This window comes from Thalassophryne amazonica, chromosome 13, assembly GCF_902500255.1.
Source record: "Thalassophryne amazonica chromosome 13, fThaAma1.1, whole genome shotgun sequence".
In the NCBI taxonomy this organism is placed as follows: domain Eukaryota; kingdom Metazoa; phylum Chordata; class Actinopteri; order Batrachoidiformes; family Batrachoididae; genus Thalassophryne; species Thalassophryne amazonica.
The window spans coordinates 27,369,696-27,381,825 of record NC_047115.1 but is presented as its reverse complement, the minus strand read 5'-3'; the positions used below and the strand labels follow the sequence as shown (position 1 = coordinate 27,381,825).

The window sequence follows — 12,130 nt, the reverse complement described above, 5'->3', positions numbered from 1 at the left end:
GTTATTCTTTGAAAAGGTGAACTTGCGTTATCAGTTGCATAAAACAGATTTTAAAATGGTGATACTGAAATTATGAAATGGTAATTCCATCAAAAAAAATTACTGACAGGCCTACTGATGGTCATAATTTCTGGCTCTACGGTTGTGCATAACAGATGCACAATACCCACCAATGTGTGAGACAGAGATTGCTAGTATCAGATGTTATAATGGAATATCAACCTGATGTATTAGGTTGATCCAATTTGCTAAACCCTGTTAAACCCTCTTTTTTTTTTCTTTTGGAACATGGGCTGGCAGCAGGATTATCATTAAGGTGTCATCCAATAAGGATGCAGCTACCCACAATGACAATGCAGCCTCAGAACATGCCACAACCTGACTGAACAGGAAAAACCTAAATTTAAAAGTGTTTCCATCAACTGTACCTTTGTTTGAGTCTTCTTTTTGCTGTTGTGGGAATATTTGCACCATACCCGTATGAGAACAGAACCCTCTCTGCATCCTCTTCATTCTCAACTTGCAAAACACAGAAATGCAAGCATTATTAGTTATCCTGCTCTTGTATTAGATACCAAGACATGTAACAGCCAGGGGCCTCATGTACAAAGCATGCATACGCACAAAAACGCCAACGTTCAGATGTATCAAAAGTGAAATGACCTTGGAAATGTGCTGTGTGTCACGCAAAAATCCTGGCTGGCCTCTGCACGTTTCTACAGCTACTGGGACACTGCCGACACGTGGAGGTGATGCTGGGAACCGTTAGTGTGAAAACATGATGGATGGATGACTAATTGTCATCCGTAATTGTTCTTAACCGTAACCAGCACGGGCACATTTGGGCATGTGTGCATTCAAATACAACCCTAATTCCAATGAAGTTGGGACACTGTGTAAAATGTAAATAAAAACAGAATACAATGATTTGCAAATCCTCTTCAACCTGTATTCAATTGAATACACCACAAAGACAAGATATTCAATGTTCAAACTGATAAACTTTGTTTTTGTGCAAATATTTGCTCATTTTGAAATGGATGCCTGCAACACGTTTCAAAAAAAGCTGGGACAGTGGTATGTTTACCACTGTGTTACATCACCTTTTCTTCTAACAACACTCAATAAGCGTTTGGGAACTGAGGACACTAACTGTTGAAGCTTTGTAGGTGAAATTCTTTCCCATTCTTGCTTGATGTACGACTTCAGTTTTTCAACAGTCCAGGGTCTCCATTGTCGTATTTTGCGCTTCATAATGTGCCACACATTTTCAATGGGCGACAGGTCTGGACTGCAGGCAGGCCAGTCTAGTACCCGCACTCTTTTACTACGAAGCCACGCTGTTGTAACACGTGCAGAATGTGGCTCGACGTCGTCTTGCTGAAATAAGCAGGGACGTCCCTGAAAAAGACATTACTTGGATGCCAGCATGTGTTGCTGCAAAACCTGGATGTACCTTTCAGCATTGATGGTGCCATCACAGATGTGTAAGTTGCTCATGTCATGGGCACTAACACACCACCATACCATCACAGATGCTGGGTTTTGAACTTTGCACTGGTAACAATCTGGATGGTCTTTTTCCTCTTTTGTCCAGAGGACACGACGTCCATGATTTCCAAAAACAATCTGAAATGTGGACTCATCAGACCACAGCACACTTTTCCACTTTGCGTCTGTCCATTTCAAATGAGCTCAAGTCCAGAGAAGGTGGCAGCATTTCTGGATGTTGTTGATGTATGGCTTTCCCTTTGCATGACAGAGTTTTAACTTGCACTTGTAGATGTAGCGAGAACTGTGTTAACTGACAATGGTTTTCTGAACCGTTCCTGAGCCCACGCGGTAAGATCCTTTACACAATGATGTCAGTTTTTAATGCAGTGCCGCGTGAGGGATCGAAGGTCACGGGCATTCAATGTTGGTTTTTGGCCTTGCCGCTTACATGTAGTTCTACAGATTCTCTGAATCTTCTGATTATATTATGGACTGTAGATGATGGAATCCCTAAATTCCTTGCAATTGAACATTGAGAAACACTGTTCTTAAACTGTTGGACTAATTTTTCATACAGTTGTTCACACAGTGGTGATCCTCACCCCATCTTTGCTTGTGAACAGCTGAGATTTTTGGGATGCTCCTTTTATACCCAATCATGACACTCACAATTAGTGTCCTCAGTTCTCAAACGCTTATTGAGTGTTGTTAGAAGGAAAGGTGATGAAACACAGTGGTAAATGTACCACTGTCCCAGCTTTTTTTGAAACGTGTTACAGGCATCCGTTTCAAAATGAGCAAATATTTGCTTAAAAACAATAAAGTTTATCAGTTTGAACATTAAATATCTTGTTTTTGTGGTGTATTCAATTGAATGTAGGTTGAAGAGGATTTGCAAATCATTGTATTTCCTTTTTAATTTACATTTCACACAACGTCCCAACTTGATTGGAATTGGGGTTGTATGTTTGTGATTATTACTAATGTATTTTCTTTTTCTTGATGGTGGAAAAAAAAGAGCTTCTTAAAAAGCCATCAACTGTCACCCTGTGCTCAGTATTTGTCAATTAACGCATGTGTAAAGTAGTGAATGTCGCACACAGTCGGCCACTGCACACCTAATATGTTTTTACTTCAGTGTGTGTGTGCTGCTCTGAGCCTCTGCATTTACACAAACGGACACACTCATTTCATTTTTGTTTTACATTGTGGCGAGCTGTGTGGGAGAACGGTGACTGAGCCACAGCTTTCATTGTTTTTGCACGCTGCCTCTACAAGTGATTTAATTTTTACACACGACAACACAGAGACAATGGCGGACATCATCAAACACACAACACTCCACACTTATGGCACTGGCAAATAACACAACCAAACTATTAAAATAAAATTGCATATTTAAATAGGGGTGTGGAGAGGGATGAGCTTGGTGCATGTGTGCTCAATTCCACATTGATTGAGATGTACAAACGGAATGTGCTTGGATACATGCGTACACACACTTTGACACATCTGGATATTTTTGTGCTTAGGCCAGTTTCTGGGTTTGAAATATGCCATGTTTCAGCAGGAAATCCACACAATTCTTTGTACATGAGGCCACTGATGATTAACACAAGAACTTTCTGCTCTCTTCCACTTGGGTTCCATTTATTCTCTCATTAAAATAACACAACAAAAATAGAAAAGGTTAATACTAATGACTGAAAATTCCAATTAATTTAATGGCCATCTGTCAAATCCATTTGATTTTTCACCCATAGTTTGATATATATAAAAAGGAACACACTGTTGATGCCAAGTTACCGCTCATTATACATGTCTTTTTTTCCAAAGCTACTTTGCATTGTGTTCAATACGACCCAGCAGGGGACATAATAAAGCCTTTATCTTGCTGACTTTGTTGTGGCCTCTGTGTGATGGCTAATACAGAGCTCATGCTTGGATCCTTACTTTCAGCAGCCTGCATGGTGACTTCGTCCAACTCTCGCTCCAGCTTTTCATACGTCTCCAGTCGAGACGCCTGCTCAGTGTTTTTAACTTGCAGCTCTGCCACTTGCTTCTCCAAAGATGTTTGCACCCTGTAAAACTCCTGGGTGAGAATCTGAGAAAGAAAAAAGTGGAAAAAACTCAAAGGTTGACAATGTTGTACTATTTATTAGGGAGTATAAGGCTGCAGCATAAAAAGATGGTCTTTTCAGCTGGATGCTGCAAGTTTGAAATTGTTTGATTTAACATTTTAACCCTAATGATGTGCCCCCACATCATGATCAACTTTTCCTCATGTTTTTATTAATAGATAAGTATGACGGAATGTCACAGACCTCATTCAACCACTTTCTGAAAGTACAAGTTCTCATAAAGAGTGTGCATCTTGTTTAGAAATGGTCCTTCACACACAGCCAATCGTAGAGACTGGAGAATGTCACATGGCCAAAGCGTCTCTGCTCAAGTAGAGTGGAGCCATGTGTGTGCGAGACACGGTGCTTTTTGTCTGACTTTCTCCATGAAAGAAGACAGAAAAAAAAACCCAGTAACTCAGAAAAGGGCCTTGTCAACAATTGCAAAACCCTTTCATTTTTATTCAGGCTTTCACAAAACAGAAAACCACACATGGCCACACAAAACACAATGTGGCCTAAGGCCAACCCCCAATGTGTTGGCACATGAGTTTTAATTTGTTTTACCATGTTTAATTAAAGGCTTTTTTTTTTTTATAGATTTCCTTAACAGAGTGTCTTTACTATTTTTCTTGTTGGCACATATTTTCATTTTGGACATGTAATACAATTGCGGTCAAAGACTTTAGTAAACCCATTTCTAAGACCAAAACAGTTTGTCCACATGAATAAAAAAAACTAATGGCCCCGTCACACCTTGATGATTTAGCAAGCGTATGCACGACATATGAAAAATATGCCAAATATGCTGGTGCACATCTAATAAGTTATGGGTACGTTTTTTGTAAGTTAAGAGCACACTGAAGCATGCTGTTATACAGGGTAGTACGCCGAGTTCATCGAAAAATTTTGGGCATGCACAATATTTTCGACGGATGGCAGCGTATGGCTCCTGCATATGCGGGACATAAGTTACAGGTAAGTTATGCGACTGTTGACACACATTACTTGTAAGCTACGCATAAGTCGAAATACATCTATTGATGTCCACTGATTGGCTCAACTGCAGTCCTCATATGAACAGACTGTTTCAAGTATTAAAACCATTCACACACGGAGTAAATATAAACTCTTAATATTACCTGTTCGTTTCAGTCAGATTCATCATCAACAGCCTGACGAAACCTATCCATATAAAGTGTCCTGACTTTGGGAAAACGACATCTGAAAATGCTTTAGTTCATTGTCGTGGCTGAAGAAACATAGCGTTTAAGTCCCTCAGTGATTTGTCTGCTGCCGGTGCATTTCTCAGCCTGTATGGGCCGGCACTTTGTGTCACAACAAGGAAATTAACTTATTTTAAAAGCTGAAAGAGTCACAACGCCTCATTCACTAACGTCAGTGTTTATCACAGGCATCCACCAAGACAAAATAAAATGAAATAAAATTTTAACAATGTTAAATTACTCTGGCCTCTGAGTGGAGTGCGACAGTGTACGTGCACTCGATGACGTACATGTCAACATCTACATGCTCTGCCTGCCAAACAAAAGGGTTCTGTTAGTGGTAGAAAAGCAAGCCAAACCAGACTTAACCATTTCAACCTGACCTGGACTACTCGGTGGAAACTGGGAAAATCGTCACGGTGCGACAACTGCATTACTTATCTGACGTAGCCAGCATATTCACTAAATTTTTCAAAAGTCGGCATACGCTGGCTAAATCATCAAGGTGTGACAGGCCTATTAGATTGTATTCGTTAGACTTTTCTCTTTGAGAAAACTAAGCTGCTTTGACATTAGCAAGAACCTCCTACATGTCTTCTATCAGTGAATCTTGGCTAGTGTCCCTTTTATGGTGTGCTCTGAGCAAGATGATCAAGAAAGCTGGATCTGTGACTGGCATTAATCTGGACTCACTTGAAGCCATTCCTGAAAAGAGAATGAGGACCAAGTTAAAGACTATTTTGCTTTTTAAAAGTCATCCTTTACACAATGTCTTCAGCAGTCTTAAAAGCTCTTAAGCAGCAGTTCTTGATGCCTCAATGTTTTACTTAACGCTTTAGGATGTATTTTGTCCTAGCAGGAGCCAAATTTGCTATTTTGCTATTTCTTTGATGTAGATCATACTTTTATTGCATTTTAATGTTTTTATGTTATTGTGTTGTATGCATGGGTATGTATGAACTGTATGGTAACAATTTACTGGGTAGTTTCCCCTTGGGGATAACTAAAGTTTTTTAATCTAAAGGAGTGTTTTTACTAAATATTTAAAGAATTATCTCTGTCTAATAACTCAACATTCCATCTTTCTTAATGTTTACATCTGTGGAAAAAGCTGCAGACAGCATTACGTCACTGTCACTATTCACAATATGGCAACACGTGTCAGTAATGATATCCATCTAGAAATATGCTAAAAGAACAAATGCACATACAGTATATGTTGATGGTGAAAATGCTTCTCTCAGAGTCACTATGCAACAATATTACTTTTGAATGATGCAATTAAAAAAAATTAGCAAGCGGTATATAGCATCCGGGTGATTCTTTAACTACGGGCACTATTGGCCTTGTAAATGTAATTTCCACCACACCATTGCCTTACACTATAAAGTGCCTTGGGGCAACTGTTTGTTGTGATTTGGCGCTATATACATGTGCTCTGATGTTACTGTTTATCTCCATAGAAACTACCCACACAATCTTTCATACAAACTTTTTAAAGGGACATTATTGTTGTGGTGGAAATTACGGCAATAGTGTGGGACAACTACATTTTGTTTAAAAAAATCACAACAGTTGTATGACATTGAATACCCCAATTATGTTTGATTATTTTACTGATATTTTATTCAGAGATATTTTAAAACATTAGAAAAAACGTTGTTTACTATTCATTTTTATCATTGAAGATCATAAGTCTGGGTGTGGGACAAGCACAAAACGGCAATATTTGCATATAATGATGCTGAAAAAAGGTGAAAAAGTCATCATAGACTACTAGGACAAATTTCTTCAAACACTTTCATTGTAAAGATAACTATAAAAGTGTGAAATTTCCCTTTTTGTTTTTTTCATACAATATGATCAAGGGACATAAAAGTGCCCGTAGTCTAAGAATCACCCATCCGTATGTTTGAAAATAAGGAGAAGGGTGATCAGACACACTGATCCCATACAGATGTGGGAAAATAAAGTGAAAGATGTCAATGAACTAAAGTGGCTGAAATAAAATCCTGAGAGAAAAAGGGATCATTAAACATTTATGAACAAACTAGCGCGTTGGGTAATGTTTATAAAATTGGTAGTTGACATTTTTCACGGGTGGCAATAAATTATGCAAAGTTTCTATAATTATTTACAATGGTTTGAGTCCGGAATATAATTATCAACGTCCATTGTTCACTGTTGTTACATAATATCTGTAATTTCTCCAAAAAATATTAGTCCCATCAACGCTCCATTTTGGCAGCGTTCATCCTTGACCCAAAATACATAAGCATACTAAACGCAAATGTCAGCTCTCCCAAGTTTCTCCGTGTTCAAAGGCGCACACACACACGCACATGTGCACACAAGCACAGAAGCCACTTCGCCGATTTACCGCCCCCTGCTGGAATGGCATGCGAGTCCAGATTGTAATTGTCAGTGTCCACTGTTGCTACCTAATATCCCTAATTTCTCCCCCCAAAATTTTGTCCTATCAACTTTTCCATTTTGGCAGTGTTCATCCTTGACCCAAAATACATAAGCATACCAAACGGCACATGTCAGCTCTTCCCAGTTTCTCCATGATCAAAGCCATACGCACGCATACACGTACGTACACAGTGTCCACTTGTCTTTTAAGATACAGATGACCAGTTGCACACCAACATCAATTAGTGTCTCGCTTTTTACTCCTCCTGCCCCATTTGTTTAGAGATTACCTCCAGTTTCTTTTGCCATTTCTCACACTCCACCTGGCACTGTGCTAACATGCTGGCTGTCTCTTGCTTGACCATCTCAGCACGCTCGGCTTCGAAAGAGTGCAGCTTAGCCTGGTTGGTCAGTTCTGCTACCCTGCTGTCAGTAGCCAGCTGGAGCTGACGAAACCTGCATAAATAAATACATACACCTCAGTATACATGAATTACATTTCTTTTTTGATATTAATTCTGAGCTCCACCAGCATACTTTCCCTGGATTTTAGTGATTTAACTCAAGGCGGAAGCCAGCTCCAACTGTCAATAAGTTCAGCTCATTGCCTTTTGAGGAGTTCTGCAATTAATCCAACCAAAACCATCTGATCTGAATCAGAGAAGCTTTGTGTTTTAAACTACATTCTTCAAATTTACTCAACTGCCTCAGCTGTGATCAAAGCTGAACTTGGCACTGGACTCCATTTCAGTTCAGGCATGTCTGGTGGTTTCACGCAAACATCTACTTACCAAATTAATAAATAAATAAATTCTATCTGGTTGTTATCTGAATGATAAAGCTGTATGGTGGGTTGCATCTTACCCAATGAAAAAAATTAATAGTTTAAGAAAATGAGAGTTTTAAAGTGTGTAATAACATCAAGAGTAACAGCTTGGATATAATAAAACAAGGTCACCAGGTAGGAAACTAATTCTTAAATCATCTTGTTACAAGACAATATTTTTCCACTGGTGCTCACAGCAATGTTGGGTCTTGTTTGATCTTACATGATTCAAGTTGGCAGAAAGACTAAAGTGTTTCTCTCCGACACTTAATAATGTGAAAGTAATTAAAGGAAAAACAGCTTCTGCTATAAGCAGCTGTCACAATTTGGCAGACAGCAAATACCAGTCAATTAAGTGCAAAAATCACACAAGGGTTCACAATATAAAGAGAGCCAGAGCACTTTATCTCTTTTACAAAGATTCAAAACACTGATCAAACATTTAGTTGCACAAACACACACACACACACACACACACACACACACACACACACACACACACACACACACACACACACACACACACACACACACACACACACACACACACACAAAATCAACAAATGTCAATGGTGATTACAAGACAAACACTGAGCAGTTAACTGGAAAATAAAGTGAAGTTAAGCACTGCGTTTAAGGTGCAGCTCTCCTCCCCAGGCAGTGAGTGTGCACAGAGACAGAGAATCCAGACTAAGAGGTTGTGTGTATAATATTAATGACTCTTGATTACAGTTGACCTGATAGGATTTCATCATCCATAGAATGCAGGCCTGAGCTGTGCACTCACAGTGACAGACTTGTACACGTGCTTGACATTTTAGGTCAGACCTCTTATCAATGATGGCCACATTCTAAACATGTAGCAGCAAATGGTTTTTCTAACCAAATAAGCTTTTTTCCCCCCTCTTACAGACCACTGAGCTGTTTTGTTTCTCAACTCTTTAAAATCCAAACTGCAAGAAATAACATTAATAGCAGCAAAGCCAAATTCAACCCCCCTGGGGAAAATTCTCAACTGCAAAGTTTAGGCCTAAAGAACAGGTGAAACCAGAGTGCTGCACTCAATAGTTCAACTCTGGGTTGGATACTGATCTCTGTAACTCTGTTTGCCAGCATTCTGAAATAGAGAGCTGAGATTCTAGTTGGCCCTCAGTCCTACAATCACCCCACGCCATTACAAGCCGGTCCGCCTCATTCTTTACCCCAAAAATAGGGGCAAGCGTTGGGTAAGGGGTTAAAGGCTTGTGGCTAGCATCTGTCCTTCCTGGCTTGCGATGCGATGCAGAGAAGGAATGCGACTACAGCAGAGACTGAGAGGGAGAGTGAAGTGTGTTTTTATGTGTGTGTGTGTGTGTGTGTGTGTGTGTGCGCGCGCATGGAAAGACCAACAGCTGGTAGTTTGGATCCAATGAAATGACTGGCATGTCTCGTCAGTAGTAGTAACCCAGGACACTAATGCTGCTGATGTCTGCGGGTGCTTGTCAGATATAATACTGTAAAACAAAATACATCGTTCTTGGATATTAGACAAATAATGTAACTAATGGTATAGACACATATCTACTTAATTCTTTTTGCTATTTAAGAAATGTGCGTGACACAGAGAAAACTGAAAATTTCCTGAAGACATAACTTCTCTGAAACAGTCTGCTGGACACTTTTTTTTTGTTTGTTTGCATTGAAAGTGTTTTACTCCTGAGAAGCCAGCAGCAGCCAGGACATTTAAACTATCCTATAACAAACTAATGGCTGACTCTACCACTGAACTCTGACTTCTATGTGACCTTGTGACCCTACCAGCACAACAAAGTCTTCAGCTTCAGCACACATGCTAATGACAGCTTTCACCAGCTCTCACACCAACAAACAACCAGAGTATTACAAGAGTAACACGCAGAAAGTCAAGTTGTTCACATTACAACACTGACCTCTGCATAATTAAATCATACCGGTGTGTCTAACAATCATTGCCCACGCAAAAAAAAAAAAAAACTATGAATTTGAAATATGATTCACTTCACTGTGACTACAAGAAACTGTACAAACTGGCCTGAGTTGCTTGATAGCTTAGCAGTTGCCCTCGGGCAAAGCTCCTTCATATACTACAGTCTTTTCACAGTGCACCCAGGAAGTAATCCACATGAATGTCTACAGCTGCAGATAGATTGTCAAACTCCTCAAAGACCACCACACCTGCTGACGGCTGCACTGTGTCATGCAATAGTGATGACTCAATCGTCGTCATTATGGGAGCTGCCAATGCAACTTGGGCTCTGGGTGACTGGAAGTTGAAAGGTTGCAACTAAAAATATAACATAATGCTAAAATACCCTTGGCCATATGAGCATATACCTTTTAACGTCGTCTGCAGGAGGGCGTGCGTGTGCGCATACATGAGCTTTTCAAAAGACCAGAAGTTAGCGTTGATCACGTGTGATGCGCATGCACGCTGACGTCCACGAGATGTCTTGTAAATCACTCCAGAGGTGTTATCAGGTTACAAAAATAGCATTTTCAGTTTTAGAAGTGTCTATTTCTTGCTAGCTTTTACATAATATATGAGAAACATGTTAGAGAGAGAGAGAGAGAGACCAGCCAGCGATGTCACAGTGCCTCTCTACTCTGATTGGCTGTCACCCCTCCCTCCACACATCCCCCAAAAAAGTGGGTTTGCATGATTCATAGCATGAAAACAGGAAACAGAATGTGACCGTTTCACTTCTTAAAATAAGTCAAGGTTAGCATCTTTGAACTTGTCCAAGAATGGTCCCTGTGAATTTGAAGACCATGGCAGTAATAGGACTTGACTGAGCACAGACAGACAGACAGATGCAAAGTCTTCTAAATACTTGATGGCCATATTTTGGTGGCTTTGGGTGGGGTGTGCAGCCAGTACATTCTGAGTGCCGGTCCCAAGCCCGGATAAATGAGGGTTGCGTCAGGAAGGGCATCCGGCGTAAAACAAGCCAACCCAACTATGCAGACTCAGAATTGAATTCCCATACCGGATCGGTCGCGGCCCGGGTTAACAACGTCCGCCACCGGTGCTACTGCCCAACAGGGTGCCGGTGGAAATTGGGCTACTGCTGGGCGAAGACAACGAAGAAGAGGAGGAAAACGTTGCCACAAACAGCGGGAGAAGAAGAAAACTAGAAGGGTGGAAATGAGAGTGGGGACTTTGAATGTTGGTAGTATGACTGATAAAGGGAGAGAGCTGGCTGATATGATGGAGAGGAAAAAGGTAGACATATTGTGTGTGCAAGAGACCAAGTGGAAGGGAAGTAAGAGCAGGAGCATCGGCGGTGGGTACAAGTTGTTGTACCATGGTGAGGACAGGAAGAGAAATGGTGTTGGGGTCATTTTAAAGGAAGAGTATATTAAAAGTGTGTTGGAGGTAAGCGAGTGTCTGACAGGGTGATGAGTGTGAAGTTGGAAATTGAAGGGGTGATGATGAATATCATCAGTGCATATGCCCCACAGGTAGGCTGTGAGATGGAGAAAGAAGATTTCTGGAGTGTGTTAGATGAGGTGGTGGAGAGTGTGCCCAAGCATGAAAGAGTGGTGATAGGAGCAGACTTCAATGGGCATGTTGGTGAAGGGAACAGAGGTGATGAGGAAGTAATGGGTAGATATGGTATCAAGGATAGGAATGGGGAAGGACAGATGGTAGTTGATTTTGCAAAAAGGATGGAAATGGCTGTGGTGAATACCTACTTTAAGGGAGGAGCACAGGGTAACATAAGAGTGGAGGAAGGTGCACACAGGTGGACTACATTCTTTGCAGGAGATGCAAGCTAAAAGAAATCACAGACTGTAAGGTGGTAGCAGGAGAGAGTGTCACTAGACAGCATAGGATGGTTGTTTGTAGGATGACTTTAGAGGTAAAGAAGAAGAAGAGAGTGAGAGCTCAACAAAGAATCAGATGGTGGAAGCTGAAGGAGGAAGACTGTTGTGTGAAATTTAGCGAGCAGGTGAGAGAAGCACTGGTTGGAGGGGAAGCAATTTTGGACAACTGGAAAACTACTGCACATGTGGTGAGGGAGACAGCT

The 12,130-nt window shown here is 40.6% G+C and overlaps 1 protein-coding gene across 2 annotated transcripts in view; it reads right to left on the bottom strand.

The window, feature by feature from the left end:
* The window catches only part of pibf1 (progesterone immunomodulatory binding factor 1), a 42,784-nt gene that overhangs the window by 18,855 nt on the left and 11,799 nt on the right, over positions 1-12,130 (bottom strand). For both annotated transcript variants that reach the window (XM_034184222.1, XM_034184221.1), the window contains exons 11-13: positions 7,546-7,711; positions 3,448-3,598; positions 429-519 (exon numbers count right to left, since the gene is read on the bottom strand). In XM_034184222.1, the coding sequence (XP_034040113.1) occupies positions 429-519; positions 3,448-3,598; positions 7,546-7,711 (408 nt within the window). The remainder of the gene's footprint in view (positions 1-428; positions 520-3,447; positions 3,599-7,545; positions 7,712-12,130) is intronic.